This window comes from Sminthopsis crassicaudata, chromosome 2 (genome assembly GCF_048593235.1).
Source record: "Sminthopsis crassicaudata isolate SCR6 chromosome 2, ASM4859323v1, whole genome shotgun sequence".
Classification (NCBI taxonomy): domain Eukaryota; kingdom Metazoa; phylum Chordata; class Mammalia; order Dasyuromorphia; family Dasyuridae; genus Sminthopsis; species Sminthopsis crassicaudata.
The window spans coordinates 51,883,937-51,903,052 of NC_133618.1; the positions used below are offsets into that span (position 1 = coordinate 51,883,937).

Genomic DNA, 19,116 nt, shown 5'->3' on the forward strand with positions numbered 1-19,116 from the left:
TAAAGTTGGAATAAAAATAGCAACAACTTCCTAGTTTTCATGAAGATTAAAAGAGCTAAGAGTTTTATTACTCTTACAAACCTTAATGCATTACATAAGTGTGTACTATTTACTGCCATTCTTTCTGAAAGTTGACATCTTTTATTTATTTTTTTCTGAGGCTGGGGTTAACACAGGGTCACATAGCTAGGAAGTGTTAAGTGTCTGAGACCAGATTTGAACTTGGGTCCTCCTGAATTCAGGGCTGGTGCTCTAACCATTGCACCTTCCAGCTGCCCCTAGTTGACATCTTTTAAACAAAGAACCTGTTAGATCTGCTGATTAATATGTCTTGTTAATGCATCTGAGGTCATTTTGGCCTTCATTAACCTACTAGATTCTCTTTAAATAATTTTTTAAAAGATCTTTTTTTCCCAAGGCATAGTTGGTGTTAACATTCTCTGTAGAAAATGTCACTTTTGCACAAGTTTTATATCAATAAAAGAAAACTTTAGAATAGAAGATGACCTCTTAGCTTAGCTCTAGCATTACCAAGGTGACCCTGGGATAAGCCCTAGGGAAAGGCAGCATCATCAATGACCCAACAGTGATCATATTGCTAGCCCCAACTAAACTGTGAGCTAAGCTAGTTGTGCTCTGAGCCCCTGGTGGTGTTGGCTTCTGAGAGTACTCGGGCCTGAGGCTTTCTAAGAGGGGCCCTGCACTGCCACTTGGCTGGCCTCTCGGGCTGATTCATGGATGTCTGAGCACCTTCTAAGTTTGGGGCGCACCTTGCTTGTTTCTGCTGAAATTGCCATTCGTGTCCTGAGCTGGAGAACAAAACAAATAGAAACATTCCCCCCTAACCCACAAGCTTTTTTTGGGCACGAACAGAGAAATATAACCTATACAGATGCTCACAGAAGAAAAGCTGTGATTTAAAATGACTCCTCAGGAAGCGACTGACTACCCTTTGGCTTCAGTTTTCCTCATGTGTAACATGAAGAATTTGGACTACAGGACTCTGGTGTTTCTAGCTCTAAATTCCTGCAGTCCAATGAGATATAGAGATGTTTACTTTGTTTAGGTGCCTTTATTGATTGGAAAGAGAGAAATGCTTCTTGGATGTGTGATTGATGTCCACGCAACTGTGGATGGAGTCCACTGGAATGGGGCTTTCTGTAGTTTGCAGTGTCTGGGTCAGAACACTGAGCATCCCTGCTGCTGGCCAGAAGTGCCTGGGTGTCCCATCAGTCAGGTAATTTATTATGGCCTTACTGCAACACAAGGCAGAGTGAATTAAGGAGAAAATCAGACTCTCATGAGCTGCTCATTGCAAAGTTAGCAAGGAGAGAGGAAGAATCTTGGAATTGGCTTTGCAATATGTGGGTTTAGATCTCAACTCTGCCTTTACCACTTGTGTGACGAGACTTGAACGAGATCCAGTTTCCTCACCTCTAAAATGAGGGAAATGCACTCTATTACTGAGGTCCCTTCCAGTTCCAGATCTTATGAGAAAGTAAGAACCAAGGATAAAAAGGTCTCCTACAGTGGCTTGAATCTTAAAACAGCAACTGCATCATCTTAATTTAGAAAATATAAGGGAGAACACAAGTTTTATTTACTAAAACAATGAAAGTACAAAACAAACAAGGACAAACTCCATCTTACAAACACCATGTGAAAACACTATCAGGATTCCCTAGTTAATCTCTCATGGAGCCAGAGAAGTCTGGAGCTCATTGAGAACCCCAGAATCTCAGGAGAGGATCTTGGGCACTCATCCTTCCTGCCCCTGGAGGCTAGAGCGGTGCTGACCTGGGCCTTCCTCGGCCTCATTCTGAAGAATCTTGGGGAGAAAATTGGGTCAGCAGGAGCTGTTTGACTCAGGACCTGCTTCCCAAGAGGTGGGGAGGGGCAAGGCTAGAGTCTAGGTTATCATCAGTGGGTGAAATCTTTCCTTTTATAATCTCTTGTTTGCAACTTGGCTCTGCAAGAGTGAAATGAGGGCATTGGGCTTGGGCCTGTGGATTGGTCTGCACACGTTCAGTCAGTAACAAAATCACAGCAGTGATTTTCATCTTCAGCCGTCACAGCTTGAGAAGTGCACTGTGCAGCAGGTTCAGAAAGCTGCCTGTTTGTACATGGGGCAAATTGGAATGAGACCTATTTATTACAGACCTGCTAAGGGAGGTTCCATCTTCAGAGGGGCAGAATTAGAACCACCTGCAATCTCAGAGAATTCCTCAGCAGTGTTTATTAGCCCTTCTTACCTTTGGGAATGTCGGAGATTGTTATAGCTGGCTCCCATTGATTCGGGATGATTGGGGGTGCTATAGTTAGGGGAATAGTCTTTTTCCTTAGAATTATCGAATAGGCCATACATGAATTTGCAGTTTCCAAAGAGTAATTTGGATGGTGATAACTTCTACTTGATATTAACTATGCTGAATTTAATTTTCTTAAGGTTCTTTTAGGTTTAATGTTAGGATATGTTATCTTCGTGTGGTAAGGTGTTTATTGTCATCTCTAAAATGAGAATAATAATAAACACCTACCGCCCAGGATTGTTGTTAGAATATTTCTAAAGTGCTTCACCCACCTTGCAGAGTTATACAGATGATCGTTATTACTATTGTTATTAGTTGTAATTAGTAATTAATACTAGTTATTACACCTTCCACAGTATAAGGAAGTTAGTGGGCTGCTAGTGTTTTCTGAGATCCCAGTTGTTCCCTGCTTGCCTTTTTATTATCATTTTGGGGGACTGGGATCTTCTAAGACTTACAGTAATGGGTGAAAATGGAAAAATGCCTGGGGGATGGGGTGGGAGTGGGTGTAATCAAGCAGCACCTTGTTCCAAGGATGTTGTCTCACACTAGAGAAATTCTGTAAAAGAATACTTACTGCATAGGAACTGAAAAGGAGCCGACATGGTCATGTAGGAAGGACAAGGGATAGAGTATGAGACTGGATGTGTTTTGGGATTTTTAAAATGTTTTTTCAGTTAATAAGTAATTATTTTCTGTCTCTACATATAAAGTATTAAGAGGACCAGAGGAAGGCTTGTGACCCATCAAATCAGACCCTGTAGAAGATTAGGCTAGGATTGCATGGGAACAGAAAGTCATTATATGACTTTTCCTGGTTCTTGATGTCAGTTTAATTAACCTTCATTTCTCTCTGAGAGACTGTATACAACAAATAACAGGTGGTGATCATTTATTTGCCCTGCTAGTTAGAATTTGGTAAAAAAACAAAACAAAAAAAAAAAAATTTTCCATAGATTTTTTAAAAGTCATATGCAGTTGTAAAAAGGAACCAGATAAAATCTCCAAAAAGTCCAGCAGTCAAGGAATGGCTAAATTGTGGAACATTAATTCAATGGATTATTGAGCAGCATGGTGGGGTAACTCAGGTGAGTCAGGAGCAGTGGCGAGATATCAAGGGATTCAAGGACAAGGGCATGTGTGGACAGTGTGGTCAAGACTGAGCAGAGGGAGCTGATGGATTGAGGAAACGAGGAAGGCCGGGTATTTCCAAAAAGATGAAGAATAGGGCTGGAGGAAGGGAGGGAGGATCAGAGGTTGATCTGAGAAGCCATTTGTCCTCCCCCCTCCTTGTTTAATGATGAGGAAGCTGTGGCCCAGAGCAAATCTCTTTGCTCAGTTGCGTGGTTCCCCCCTGAGCTCTCTCATCGTTGGGAGGAAATAGTGAGCCGGCACCGACGCCTAAATGTGCTGAACATCTGGACTGAGGAGTGCCCTCATGAAGTTCCTGGGAAGAGTGGCTGCTGCTTGAGAGGCATATGCTGAGAAGCTCTGAGTTCAAATCCAGCCCCAAATACTGGCTAGCTGGCAGGTCTGCCTCCATTATCTCACCTGTAAAATGGAGATGGTCAGAACGCGAGCCTCCCAGGGTTGTTGTCAGGACCCCATGAGAGAAGAGTCATCCGGGAGGCGCTGATAGATGTGTATTCCCCTCCCTGTGAGAGGGGGACAGGTCTGAAGGAAGTGGCCAAGGTCTGTTTAAGCCAAGCTCTTGTTCGTCTCCTGTCATCCTGCCCCGAGTCCTCCTCCTCCTCCCCACCCCAGTCTTCTTTCTCCCCACCCCAGTCCTCCTCCAGTCCTCCTCCTCCTCTCCCAGTCTCCTCCTGCTCTTCCCTTTCTATTTGTGCAGTGGCAGACACAGACTCAAGGGTCTCCCTCCATGGGGAGCCCTGCTGTCCTGTGCCCCCAGACTGTCCAGCAGGTGGCACACACAGGTACATCTGAACAGAGGGACGGGGCATTGCAACCTCCCCCTGCCCATTATCCAAAATCACAGAAAGCCGAGCGCTCCGTCTTATGAAGCCATATGTGTATTATTTTATCATCAGAATGGCTGTGTTGTTGCTCACTTCCTGGCGGTGCCCTTGGCTAATTAGTGCCTCTCCTTGGTTAATGGGGAGTGGGGTTCTTCCTCTGGCTGGGCCACAGGCTCGTGGGTCAGCGCTCAAGAGTATATGTTTCTCTTAAGTGAAATGGATGACTTCCTCCAAAAATATAGGCTTCCTAGATTAACAGAGGAGGAAATAAATTGCTTAAATAGTCCCATTTCAGAAAAAGAAATAGAACAAGCTATTAATCAACTCCCCAGGAAAAAATCCCCTGGACCAGATGGATTTACATGTGAATTCTACCAAACATTTAAAGAACAATTAGCCCCAATGCTACATAAATTATTTGAAAAAATAGGGAATGAAGGAGTCCTACCAAACTCCTTTTATGACACAGACATGGTACTGATACCTAAACCAGGTAGATTGAAAACTGAGAAAGAAAATTATAGACCAATTTCCTTAATGAATATTGATGCTAAAATCTTAAATATTAGCAAAAAGACTTCAGAAAATCATCCCCAGGATAATACACTATGATCGAGTAGGATTTATTCCAGGAATGCAGGGCTGGTTTAATATTAGGAAAACTATTAATATAATTGACCATATTAATAATCAAATTAATAAAAACCATATGATCATCTCAATAGATGCAGAAAAAGCATTTGACAAAATCCAACATCCATTCCTACTAAAAACGCTTGAGAGTATAGGAATAAATGGATTATTCCTTAGAATAATCAGGAGCATATATTTAAGACCGTCAGTAAGCATAATATGCAATAGAAATAAGCTGCAACCTTTCCCAGTAAGATCAGGAGTGAAACAAGGTTGCCCACTATCACCATTACTATTCAATATAGTACTAGAAACGCTAGCCTCGGCAATAAGAGCCGAGAAAGAGATTCAAGGAATTAGAGTAGGAAATGAGGAAATCAAACTATCACTCTTTGCAGATGACATGATGGTATACTTAGAGAACCCCAAAGACTCTGCTAAAAAGCTATTAGAAATAATTCAGAATTTTAGCAAAGTGGCAGGATACAAAATAAATCCACATAAATCCTCAGCATTCTTATATATCACCAACAAAATGCAACAGCAAGAGATACAAAGAGAAATTCCATTCCAAACAAATGTTGAGAGTATAAAGTATTTGGGAATCCATCTACCAAAGAAAAGTCAGGAATTATATGAGAAAAATTACAAAACACTTGCCACAAAAATAAAGTCAGATTTAAATAATTGGAAAGACATTCAGTGCTCTTGGATAGGCCGAGCGAATATAATAAAGATGACAATACTCCCCAAACTAATCTATTTATTTAGTGCTATACCAATCAGACTCCCAAGAAACTATTTTAATGACCTAGAAAAAATAACAACAAAATTCATATGGAAGAATAAAAGGTCGAGAATTGCAAGGGAACTAATGAAAAAAAAGTCAGAGGAAGGTGGTCTAAGTGTACCTGATCTAAAGCTATATTATATAGCAGCACTCACCAAAACCATTTGGTATTGGCTAAGAAATAGACCGGTAGATCAGTGGAACAGATTAGATACAAAGGACAAAAAAGGGTACATCTATAGCAATCTAATCTTTGACAAACCCAAAGATACCAACATTAGGGACAAAAATTCATTATTCGGAAGAAACTGTTGGGAAAACTGGAAATTAGTATGGCAGAAATTAGATATGGACCCACACTTAACACCATATACCAAGATAAGATCAAAATGGGTCCATGATTAGGCATAAAGAGTGAGATCATAAATAGATTAGAGGAACAGAGGATAGTCTACCTCTCAGACTTGTGGAGGAGGAAGGAATTTATGACCAGAGGAGAACTAGAGATCATTATTGATCACAAAATAGAAGAGTTTGATTACATCAAACTAAAAAGTTTCTGTACAAACAATACTAATGCAAACAAGATTAGAAGGGAAGTAACAAATTGGGAAAATATTTTTAAAAACAAAGGTTCTGACAAAGGTCTCATTTCCAAAATATATAGAGAACTGACCCTGATTTATAGGAAACCAAACCATTCTCCAATTGATAAATGGTCAAGGGATATGAACAGACAATTCTCAGATGATGAAATTGAAACTATTTCATATGAAAAAGTGTTCCAAATCACTACTGATCAGAGAAATGCAAATTAAGACAACTCTGAGATACCACTACACACCTGTCAGATTGGCTAAAATGACAGGAACAAATAATGATGAATGTTGGAGGGGATGTGGGAAAACTGGGACACTGATACATTGTTGGTGGAGTTGTGAAAGAATCCAGCCATTCTGGAGAGCAATTTGGAACTATGCCCAAAAAGTTGTCAAACTGTGCATACCCTTTGACCCAGCATTGCTGTTATTGGGATTATATCCCAAAGAAATACTAAAGAGTGGAAAGGGACCTGTATGTGCCAAAATGTTTGTGGCAGCTCTTTTTGTAGTGGCTAGAAACTGGAAGATGAATGGATGTCCATCAATTGGAGAATGGTTGGGTAAATTGTGGTATATGAAGGTTATGGAATATTATTGCTCTGTAAGAAATGACCAGCAGGAGGAATTCAGAAAGGCTTGGAGAGACTTACATGAACTGATGCTGAGTGAAATGAGCAGAACCAGAAGATCACTATACACTTCAACAACAATACTGTATGAGGATGTATTCTGATGGAAGTGGAAATCTTCAACATAAAGAAGATCCAACTCACTTCCAGTTGATCAATGATGGACAGAAATAACTATACCCAGAGAAGGAACACTGGGAAGCGAATGTAAATTGTTAGCACTACTATCTATCTACCCAGGTTACTTATACCTTCGGAAGCTAATAATTAATGTGCAACAAGAAAAAGGTATTTACACACATATATTGTATCTAGGTTATATTGATTGTAACACATGTAAAATGTATGGGATTACCTGCCATCGGGGGGAGGGAGTGGAGGGAGGGAGGGGATAATTTGGAAAAATGAATTAAAAAAAAAAAAAAGTATATGTTTCTTGGATGTGCATGAATAATTCTATGACATCTTAGAGGACTGCATTTTTACCTTTGGCCTCTTGCCCTTTTCCTGATTGATCATGATCAGGAGTAGTAAGGGATGCTCCTTCATTAGGATTTTCTCTTCTGCTGAGACTTTGTCACCCACCTCCCCACCTCTATCACCTAGAGGATCTCTTAAATCTCCGGGTTAGTGACATCCTCTGTTTTTATTTAATTTTACTTCCATGTAATTGTTTGTGCCACCATTCTCTGGGGCTTCACTTTGGACACAGAGCCAGATTAGCTGATGTTCAAGTTTGTGTTTGCATCTGCAAAGTGATGGTGTTGATAAAGCAGGGTCTCGTATGGTTTTATATGCAGCTATCTAGAGAAGTCTGGTGTTCTAAAAATACTAAAAAGAAAACAGAGATTTGTGTAGGAATCCTTTTCTCCTGAGATGAAGATGCAGATTTTTCAGCTTTCAGACCCTTTGGCATCTGCACATGATCCATGAATTCCAGGTGAAGAGCTGGAGATTTCTGATATTTCATCTAGTTCTAATAGTTTAAAAATGTATAAGACAGAAAGTCGTCATCAGGCTGACAGTAGGAAAATGAATTTTTTAGTGACAGTTCTGAAATTCATCTCCTGAGTTACAGAGTGGTTATCAGCTGTGCCAGTGAGATAATACCCTCACTGCCCAGAGATTTTGGCAGAGGCTCTTCTCCACTGAGCAAACTTGTAGGCTCAGGCTTACCTTAAAGATGCTTTCTATTGAATGTCTTTGTCATGTTTTAGCCCCACATACGAGAATCTGCTCCTGGCTCACATTGCATGGAGCTCTGCAGTCTACAGAGTGCCCTCTTCCCCCATGGGAGCCATGGGGAAGGAGTCTCCTCACTCCACAAGCCCCCGCTGCCCCAGCCCTCGAGCTCGGGTCCTCCCAGGTCTCAAAGCAGTCAGCACCGGGGAATCTGGGGGAGAACTTTGCCCAAGCTTCACTTCAGGGTCTGAGTGCCAGGACAGGTGCACAAGGCCTGTGGGCTTGTGCCTGCTGGATTCCCTGTAGGTCTCTTATGGAGGAGGAATGAATGCAGTGGTGATCATTAATGGTCCCATCCAAGAGGTCGAGGTGGGAGTCAGATGGGGAGTGGTCTTTCTTTACTTTTGTTTCACAGAATGGCAGGAATGGGTAACCCCAACCCTCTCTTTGTCTTCTCTCTTGGCAGGCAGCAGTGGTCCCTCAGGCAGGCGGACAGCTGTGGGTCTTTGGAGGAGAATTTGCTTCTCCTGATGGAGAACAGTTCTACCATTATAAAGATCTCTGGGTTCTACATTTGGCCACCAGGACTTGGGAACAAATCAAGTAAGATGCTTGGCCCCATGCCCAAGTCTTTGCTGCTGTTTTCATTTCTTCCTAAGTGGTGAGGCTTGCCTCTCAAAAATGCCAGATCTAGGAACCTCCATGTTTAACTAAAAAACAAAGGATGTGCTTAATTTTTTACGGGATTGATGTGGAGTACCTTTATCTGCAAATATGTCACTCCATAAGACGCCTTCTGCCACGTGGCTTTGTTTAACTGAGCTTTGTTGTCTGCCCTCATCAGCTCATGGCTTTGGCGATTCTCTTCCTCTGCTCCCGACGTCCACATCCATCATATTTTAATGTGCTTTTTTCCATTGGCCATCTGTCTTTAAAGCGAATTCTGGGTTCTGAGATTGCTTGTAATGGAGCTATTCCCTGCAGAGTTGTGGTATGACTAACAGAAGCCTTCATCGTCTGGTTCACAGAGAGCCAGTGAAATAGGCAAGGGCAGGGCTAGAAGCCTTTACGTGCTTATTAGATAAACCAGGCAGTCTCAGAGTGGTAGAGATGGGAACGCAGGCCTTTCTTTGTCTTTTATCAAACTTTGAGTTTATATAAATATCTGTTATGGGATTCTCTTTCATACAATTGTCAGAGGCTGTCCCTGTCCGGGCCCATGTGAGCCTTCTGCAAGCCCACCTACAAGATGGTGGAATGGCTCAGATTTAAAATAGGGAATTAAGGAGCAAAATTTCCCCATAGTTAATACAGAGATAATCTTGAGGTTTTAAATAATAGGGTATCCCAAAAGACTGAAGGCGCTTTTGAGCCCAGCATTAAACTGCACTAAGCCATTTTTGGATGTATAAGGCTATATGTCAGAAGGGTATTTTACTGTCGGCGCTTCTCAGAACAGTGAACAGGAAGCTTACTTTGGTGTAGTGAAATGAGCAAGAAATGGTGTCTGTCTGCTTATGGATTTAGTAAAGTCTTTCCTTTAATGGTCCATTCAAATCCAGGTATCCGTCATCACTCTTGAGAAGACTACTGGAGGCTGAAAGGGAATTGTTTAATGTCTGCTCTCTTAGCGCTCAAAAGCAGAGGGGTTGGCTTACTCTAATTGGTTTGAGACCTGGAGGTATTAGATTAATAACATTCAGAGGTTAGCATGCTCAGGCAAGGTGAAAATGACTTCACTCACCTCCATTAATTTGCTAGAGAAGCGATGGATAACAGCATTAATGTAATTTGTCTCTGAAAGAATAATTGGTTGCAGTGGTTATCTTGTGGCCGAGTTCTGTCTTCCATTTTCCTCCCTATGAGATGGGCTTGTTTGAAAAGTGAGCAGGATGTGCCAGTCGTCTGGTGGATCACTTTGTAGATGCAGTTAATTCTTTTCATCTGTGAATTGATAATGACTTTGTACAGTGAAACTTGAACTCTTTTTCTCCTCCATTCTGGGAAAGTTAATCCCTAAACACCAAGGCCAGCATCACCCATCATTTCATTATACTTTTATGCTCTATCATTTCCTCCTCCTTTTGCCCAGTCAAGCTTTTGAGACTATTTAAAAAGTTTTCCAGGGCTTTGTGTTAACAGAACACTTTTAAGATGTTATCACCTTATTTAAGATTATGGTATTTGGAAGTTTTAAAGGTGCCATTTAAATGTGTGCAGTTATTATGGCAGGGATCCTAGGTCTGCTCCTGAGCAGCTCTCTGCTTCCCCTATCCCTTTACAGGTAAAGTGAAGTCACTTTCCATTGGGGTTCCCTTGAGGAAGGAGCCAGGAAGAAGCAGAACCCACAACAGAGCCTGTCTATTTGATTCCAGAGCCCACATTGGAGCTCCTCAGGCTCCATGATCATATGATCATCATGGTGCATGTGAGGGCATGAGAGAACATAACTTTCTTAAGCTCATTTCTGGACCATGTTATTATTAACTGGAACTTTTCCTAGTGTGTCATCCTGTTCAGTTACTTTACAGTAGTTTTTAATCTTTTTTTTTTTTTTTTCTAGAGAACAGCTCTGGCAACTTCTTGGCCCCATTTTTCAGGCTAGACACAGAAAGCCAGCTGTTCCTTATCAAAAATGTATTCATCCCAGTAGTGACAAATGAGGGATTGTTTTTTGTTGTAGTGACATAGTGTTGAGTCATTGTCTAAAGTCACAGTCCCTGCTATTTCCTGTAGATGTTTAATTGTTGAGCAAGAGTGATTCCTTTTTTTATTCTTTGTGAGAAGTTGGTGCATTAACACTTGACCACATTTGAGGGATGGAGGTGTAGGTTGGAGCCATTAGGTGCTTTCAGCTGCAGAAAGCCCCCCCTTGTGTTTTACAAACAAGTGTACAACTTGGGGTGCAATTATAATTTTAGTTTAGCTTGTGTTGAGTTTAGGGTTTATTGGCCAAAAACATAACTTCCTATTGACAAATTATCCATTAAAGAAGCTGGATGCAGCAGCTTAGCATCGTAGTGTGGCTTTTAATGCTGAAGTCAAGAATTCATGCCCATTTTAATTTAAACTCTCAGTCCCAGATAAAAGGAGAAAGAGAAAACCTCTTGTAATTCCTCCTTGGCTTTGAGCCATCTTATTGTTGTTCCTAGTGGCTCTCAAACACCCTGTTCCGTTCCTTCTCCTTGTGGCCGAGGCCCACCATGAACCAGGAGCTTTTATTGGGGAAATGAATCCCAGAAGCAGAGACTTCTGAAAGCTCTTGTTTTTTCAGGATTTGCCACTAAGGTTGGAGGGATGCTTTTCCTAAGTAAATGTTGGGTTGTATTAGCGTAGAGAAGTCTCGATTGAGGCCAAAATGGGAAGGCAAGGGTCAGGGTGATCGGCCGTCCCCAGCCTGGCTGCTTGCTTCAGCATTTAAAGCCACGTCACACGCAGGGGTTCTTGTCACCCACAAATGCAGGGAATTGGCACATGTGCTGTGATGGTGCTCTCCCAGGTGAAAGCCGGAGGAAACAAATCAGACACGCGGTGTGCTGGGGGCAGAGCTGGCTCCGTCCTTTTGTGTCTCCTCCTCTTCTACTTCTTCCTGTGTCCTTCATAATCCTAAGTCTGTCATATTCTTGGGTCTGTCTGGTCCTTTGGGTAGACACTCAGCTTCCTCAAATGTTCATTCTGCAGAAAACAAGTGCAATCCTTTATCTCTGAGTTTTCCTTGCCTGGATGCCTTTTTCACAGACTGTTTTCTTGATTTTGTTGGCATGGGGGGTAACTGCCAGGGGTGGGAGCTCCTGCTGTGGTGCAAGTTGGACTGAGAATATTGGAGAAGTTAAGCTGCTGGGTGAGGAGGAGAGCTTTTTGGGGAGCCAAATACAGACCCAATCTTACTGCCAGTGCTTTAGGGCCGGTGCTGGGTTTTATCCTGCGCCAAAGTGGTGGTGAGGGAGGAGGGGAGAGCAGGCTTTGGGGGATGCACGGTACTGCCCTCAGGTCTCCGCAGGCCATGCCCTGTGCCAGGGAGAGTAGCTTCGTGGTGCTTGGTGGAACTGGGCCCGCAGGGTGAAGATGCAAATGGGCAAACCGAGGCTTGGTGAGAGCACTTCCTCACTATTGGGGGAGCACCAGCATAGAAGGGATTCATTGGCACAAGGTGGTTCCCCCCCTCACACAAGGCCTTCAAGCCAAGCTCTAGGATTTTTTGTGGGCAGCAGGGTGGTACAACGGGTAGGGTATTGTCTCAGAGTCATTTACTAGTCCTGAGACCTCAGTCATTGAGCCTGTCTCCTTATCTATCAAATGGACTGGGATATTGTAAGGATCAACGTCTATAACACATGGAAAATGTGCTGTAAACTCAAAAGTTGGCCAGCATTGTTGTCATGTCGTTACTGTTGTAAGGGGGCTTCTTTAGGCATAGGATGGCCAGTCGGCCTCTGACGTTCCCTCTTCCAGCTCAGATTTTGTCATGAATAAAATGTTTTCTTGTCTGATCCCATAAGAAAGGCTCTAGGTCCATGGTGTAGACCATTCTTTACTACTCAGCACACTTACTGAGCTGGGAGGAGGCTCTTTGAAAATGGTCAGGAGAAGGGAAGGAAAAGTATCGTGACGACAGCAACGGCTCACAGCAGTGCCCACCAGGTGCCAAGCACGTTCCCAGAAGCTCTGTCTAGCAGGCCCTCTGATAAGGAGGGCACTGATGGAGACAGAGGGCAGCTCCTTGCCGGGGTCACACAGTTAGTCCCTGCAGTGGATTTGAATGCAGATCTTACTGGCTCCAGGCCAGCTCTCTCTCCCGACTCTGCATAATACAGAGAGCACCGTGTTGTCACCCTTCCATTGTAGCTTCCGCTCCTGCCATGATCATGGTGACTGACCTGTAAGGGGGAGCACTCAAATTTCTAAAGCACTCATTGAATCTTGATTTTAGGGATGGAGAATAAAGTAAGTAATGTTTTGGTAACAATAATTTTTATAAAATGTGATTTTCACCTTAGGTGGTAACAACTCTTTATTAGAGCTTCCTTTAATGAGCACAGCACATTTTTAACTGGCAGAACGCAGTAAAACCATGGGAAAGTGCAAGCTGACTAATGGTTTCCACAGGCTCGTGCACGATAACGAGGTAGAGGGGCAGAAATCAGCTGGCAGCAGGCAGACATGCTGTGGTTTGGGCCTCTGGAACCATTGATGTTCGAGTGCAGGCTAGATGGTGCTTTTACTTTACAACATTTTCTCATGCCTTGTCCCACCTCACATTGCTCATAAAGGAAAAGGTGAGATGGAGCAGACCCAGAGAATGAAGTGCTTCTCAGCGCCTCCTTTGGAGCCGGTTCTTCCCAGCTCCTTGTTGCTTGAGGCTTCCAGGTGCACGGGATGGGGGGATAGGGAGAGGTCTTGTCTCATGGGAAGCACTGATATTTGTCTTGAACTTGAGGCTCACTTCATTTTTCAACTTGATATGTTTTATTGGTTATTTCTTAACTCTTAAAAATATTTGTTGACATTTCCTGTTTTTCCCTCAATTTCATTTGTGAATATATCTTTCCTTCTTCCTCTACCCAGAAGCCTATTCCTTGTATTAAAGGGGATGGAATTTGTTTTTTAGGAAAGAGGAAAACAAGCCATCCATGAGTGGAATCTGGCAGGAAATGGGACTTTTCCCAGTGGTGGTCCCCAGCCTCTGCAGAGCTGAGGGGACGGGTGCTTGGGGAAGGCAGCCCTCCCTTGGAGCCAGCCCATGTCGGGTGTTCATTTCTTGCTCTTGGTTTTCCTGGTTCTGCTTATTTTCTCTGTTTCCCTAGGGCTTAAGATGCTTGACTGCAGGTGAGGGCTGCCTCACACACAGGGGTGATTTTTATTTTATTTTTTCTTTTTCTGAGGCTGGGGTTAAGTGACTTGCCCAAGGTCACACACTTAACACTTCCTTAAGTGTCTGAGACCATATTTGAACTTGGGTCCTCTTGAATTCAGGGCTGGTGCTCTATCCACTGCGCCACCTAGCTGCCCCTGGGGGTGGATTTTAAACTCTGTGCCTCAGGCCTCGTCTGGGTCTCTAATTGTTGTTTCCTCAGGTACATATTCATGAACCTCAGCCCATTTAGCCATTCCCTGCTCCAAGGGCCTCCATTGGGTTCCCTGTTTTTGGTCCCCCAGAGTGCCACCCGTGGCTGCAGGAGATCCTCCCTCTGGGTGGCTGGGCTTTGCTTTTGCCCCATTATTTGTTATCTGGAGAGATCCCTCATGTGGGTGGCTTTTTGCAAGCCGCCTTTCGAGAACCTTGGTGGCCCTTCCTGTCCTTTGAACACTTAGCCCTTGGAGAACAAGTCTTAGTCCTGTCTTTGTTTCTGCATCTGTGAGATCATCAGGTGAGTGACCTCTATTTTTGTGGTTGAGGAAGCTGGGGCTTTTAGGCCTTAAGTGCATCCAGGCCTCCCTGTGGAAGCCTCCCTGGTAACAGAGAAAAAGAAGGACGTGTGTCCAGTGCAGCGACCCAGACTGGCGGCATTGCACCCTACTCTTCCAGTGGTGTTCCCTCTACCCCTGGGATAGTGGGTCTACAGCTGGAAGGGCCTCCAAGGCCCGCCACTCCAACCCCTGACTCTCCAGAAGGGGAACTGAGGCCCCTGGAGGGTCCAACCTCCAGGCTTCCTGATTCCAAGTCCAGCCCTCTATGCATTGTCCCCCTGAGTGGTCTTTGTTTTGTAGGACCTTGAATGTGTTAGTCACTCAAGAGTTGGGCTTTCTTTTACTGAGTTTTAAAAAAGTTTACATTATTGACATTTCTGTGTGTGTGTGTGTGTGTGTGTGTGTGTGTGTAAAAAGCTTCTCTGAATTTCTCATCTTTCCTATTTCTTATGGTGCAATAATATTCTATCCATTCCTTGTTACTGGACATTCATTTTGTTTACAGTTCTTTGATACTACAAAGAATAACTCTTAACACTGTTAATTGTTGGGTCTTTAATGTTTTGCTTCTTTCTTGGTCTGTAGGCCCCATTGTGAGATTACTTAGTCTTAGGGCACAAAAAGCATAGTCACCGTTCTTGCCTAGTTCTTAGACATATTTGCACACCCTTCCCACCCATCCACAATGATGAATTATATGGTTGTTTTCCCACAGCGCCACCAACATTGATTGTTTCCTTTTTGGAGAGTCATCCTCTTGGTTATTTCTGAAGGGATAATCTTATGGGTTCCTGTGTTACTGAGAGACTGAGTAATGTGCTCTAGCTTCAGCAGCAAGGTCCAAGCAGGGACTTGAATTTGGGTCTTTCTGACCCTAAGATGACCCTCTGTCAGCTCCATGCTTTGCTCTGATTACAAGACGCAGATGAATTTGTAATTGTATAAAAGCCATGGTCAGCAGATTCCTGTATAAGCCAATATGAAGAGAGCACATCTTCAGGAAAGCCCTTTTAATTGGATACTAGTGAGAAACTAGATGCTTGTGGGATTTCAGTGGTGGCAGCTTCATATCTCTGAAGGTTAAGGCTGGGACATCATTGTTGATGATGGCTCCAAGTTGCACAAAAGCATCTTTTCCATTTGTTGTTCTAATGACCCAAAGTGGATAGATTGCTCTCAGGGTGGAGGGTTGTCCCTCCTACGGTCCTTTTGGCAGCTAGCGAGCCATTTGGTGATTCTGCTCCCTTCTGTTCTTGGTTACCGCATACTCATGGCTCATTTTGGTAGTGGAGAGGCATTTTAATTGATGCTATCATAATGGTTTACAAGAGAAGTCAGGAAAGCTAAGTGCCAAATGAAATTTTCCATCACTTTCATCATTTCACCATTTTGTTTTATGGGATAAACACCCAACAAGTACTGGTCTTTTTCATTTTTCAATTTTCTTTTTTATTTTTTAAGTGGTAGTTATCTACAAAACTTTCCTGAGTTGTTGTGTACATAGTAATATACAGATATGTATTTTTATGTGTATATATCCCCATAACATTTCAGGAAGAAAGCCAGCAATCAAAACTGGGCTGCCTGCATCTGGCCACATGCTCTGTTAGTCTTTACAACATGAGTTCTGAAGGCTTTCTTCTGTGATGGCAGGGGGAGGGGGGAGCAGTCTAAAAGCTGAAATAACTTTCCTCCTCTTTTCCTTGACACAAAGGGAATAGCAGAGAATGAGAGGTGAATCTGTGATTGTGCACAGGCCAAACAGGAAGCAAACTTAAAACAGAAAGGAGACACTCTAACCTGTATACATGCATGATTTCTTTGGAAAAAGCCAGAATTATCACCAGACAAGGTTTTGACCTAAAAGGCTGAGTCTAATAATGGCAAGGGATTGGTCCTGCAATACCTAGAACAGCTCTTCCTTGTCCCATCAGCCTTCTTGAGCCCCTGGACATTTTGTTAGGTCAGACAAATCAGTGTGTTCTACCATCCCAAATTTAACCTTTCTGAAACTGAATTAGTCACCTTCCTTCTATCACTGCCTCCTGATTCTCCAATTTCCTTCTTTGGCTCCTCCCTCTCCCCCTTTTCCAGTTAATCACCAATTTTTAGTCTGTTCTATATTCAGAGCAGCTCTCCCATCTCATGCTGGTACTATTTCAGTAACTCCTAACCAGGATCTCTGCCTAGAATAACTTCCCCTTCTCAGCCAGTCTGAAAATGTTCCCAAAGATGATGCTGAATGACCCCTGCCATCGTGTCAGACTCTTGTTCATCATGGACTCTCCACTGTCATCTGGGGCCCAAATTTGTCATCTCATGGGATTTTCATGAACTCTTCAAGTCAGTGCTTTAATGACCCTGATTTTGCACTGAGGAAACTGAGGCAAATGGGTCAAGTGCCTTGCCCAGAACTGGATTTGAACTCAGGTGTCCCAGGCTCCAGGCTTAAAATCTACAGTCTGGAGCGGGAATTGATCTGGAAATGTGGTCAGCATGGCTGGAGCCCTTCCTGAAATAAGCATCTTAGCCAGGATTTTCCAGTCCTGGAGAGAGGCCTCCATTGTGTGGTCAACTTAACGAGTTTGCAGTCTACTTAGACCCCCTTCTTTTTCAGATAGAATGTCATTTAATCTCTTTCTTCATCTTGTACTTGGGAAGCAGGTTTTTTTTTTTTTTTAACCTAAGTGTGTAAAACAACAGAATAACGTTGATATCTCCTGTGATCATTTTATCCAGAGCTTTAACTAGTTTTAAATTAACTGTCACGAGGAGACCCTGAGAGCCCCCAAAGTATCTTATTCAGCAAATATCTACCTTCCTGGCCAGAAGTCAGTCTTGGCTCTAAATTCATAGGCCTCCTTCTCTTTCCTCCTTGTCCTTAGGGCTGCACTTGCCCCTCTTTGTGCCTGTTGGATCTCCTGTCACAGCCTTTCAGAAAATGTCCCCTAAGTATCAGCTGTTTGATTTTTGACTGTTAGCAAACTGGAACAGCTTCTGAGCATTTAGCTTCTTATTGATGTTTTTTAGTAAGCTCAGTTACTGAATGGGCTCTTTTCTCCTTATCTGCCCAGTTGTATCCCTAGTACCCAACTGAGAGTAGTGAGTGGCAAGTCAGGTATTGATGTTGTTTTGGGACAATGACCAGCATTTGATTGTTAAGCAAAATTAATGACAAAAGGTCTCTTACAGCTCTGCATATAACAAACATGGTTATGAAACGTATATACTGCTAGACTTCCACTGAGGAGTTAGTTAGAAGAGATGTGGGGGGAAAAATGTCTTCCAAAATATGATATAAAAACAAAAAATACTGGAATTTAAAATATGTATGTATGTGTATATATATATATATATATATATATATATATATATATATATATATATATATATTTTACAAGAGACACTAGCAAGTTAATAAGGAACAGCCATCAGCAGATTTGGGAATTAGTTTATTTTGTGATTTCATCTAGAATCTAAAACTGGGGTGGTGGTGGGGGAATGTGATTGAGAAGACATCAGTTACTATCTTTTCTTTAAAAAAGAATAATTGGACTTTTTATTATTATATTTCTTTCATTTACATGCACTATATTATATAGTATAGATGTCATATATACTATATCCCTATCTGTTATTATATCTACAGAAGATTTCTCCCTTGTAACAAAGAATTTTTTTTAAAAAATGAAGACAGAAAACAAGGAATCCTTTTAAAAAAAAAAAAAAAGGCCGGATTATAGAATGCATATTTTCCCCACTTTTGGCAACTGGTAAAGGGTAGTCCATTTTCTCATTGTTTTTTCTTAGGACTAAACTTTTTGTTCATTATAATTACCTTGCATTCAGTTTTTTATGAGCAGAAGAAGGAAATGGCTAATCCCTCCAGAATCTCTGCCAAGATGGGGACATGAAAGGTTGACCCGACTGAACAACAGCAGTGGGTGCCAGGGATTGTGCCATGGGCACCTAGAGGAACTTAACCATCTAATGGTTGTAAACAAATAAAAACAGGACAAATGAGAAATAATAAGGGGGATTAAGAGGGATTGGAAAAAGCATCCTGTAAAAGGTAAGGTTCTAATCAGAAGTGAAGAGGGAGAATATAGGGGGACAGCTAGCCAGAGAAAATGCCCAGAGCTGGTGTAGTGTCTGGTTTGTGGGTCAAGCAAGGAGGGAAGGAGGTGTAGGAGGCCTGGAGCGGGGGCAGGGGCTTTGAAAGCCAAAGCATTTATGTTTGCTCTTGAAGGCTCTAGGAAGCCCTGGAATTTATGGAGTAGAGAGGTGGCCTGGTTAGTCTCAGACTTCAGGAGAATCCCTTTGGTGGCTCAGTTGGAGTGGGGGAGAGCTGTGAGGCAGGCTGGCCAACTGGCAGACTATTGCAGCAGTCCGGGTAGGAGGGGATGAGGAGCTACACCGGGTCAAAGGCAGTATCAGCACAGAGGAGGGGGCTTGAGACGGGCCTTGGCAATAGCCTGGCTGTGGGCAAGGAGGAAGGAGAGAGGTGTTTTCTGAAAACCTCCCTACAAAGTTAGCAGTGATCTCTCACTTGGTAGATCTGAAAGTTCCTCTCTTCCTCCCTCCCTC

General features: G+C 42.8%; 1 protein-coding gene across 4 annotated transcripts in view; it reads left to right on the forward strand.

Annotated features, from left to right (window-relative positions):
- The window catches only part of KLHDC4 (kelch domain containing 4), an 88,377-nt gene that overhangs the window by 19,668 nt on the left and 49,593 nt on the right, over positions 1 to 19,116 (forward strand). For 2 of the 4 annotated variants that reach the window (XM_074286255.1, XM_074286257.1), the window contains exon 5: positions 8,588 to 8,724. The exons of the other annotated variants lie outside the window; for them this stretch is intronic. In XM_074286255.1, the coding sequence (XP_074142356.1) occupies positions 8,588 to 8,724 (137 nt within the window). The remainder of the gene's footprint in view (positions 1 to 8,587; positions 8,725 to 19,116) is intronic. 4 annotated transcript variants of the gene reach the window in all.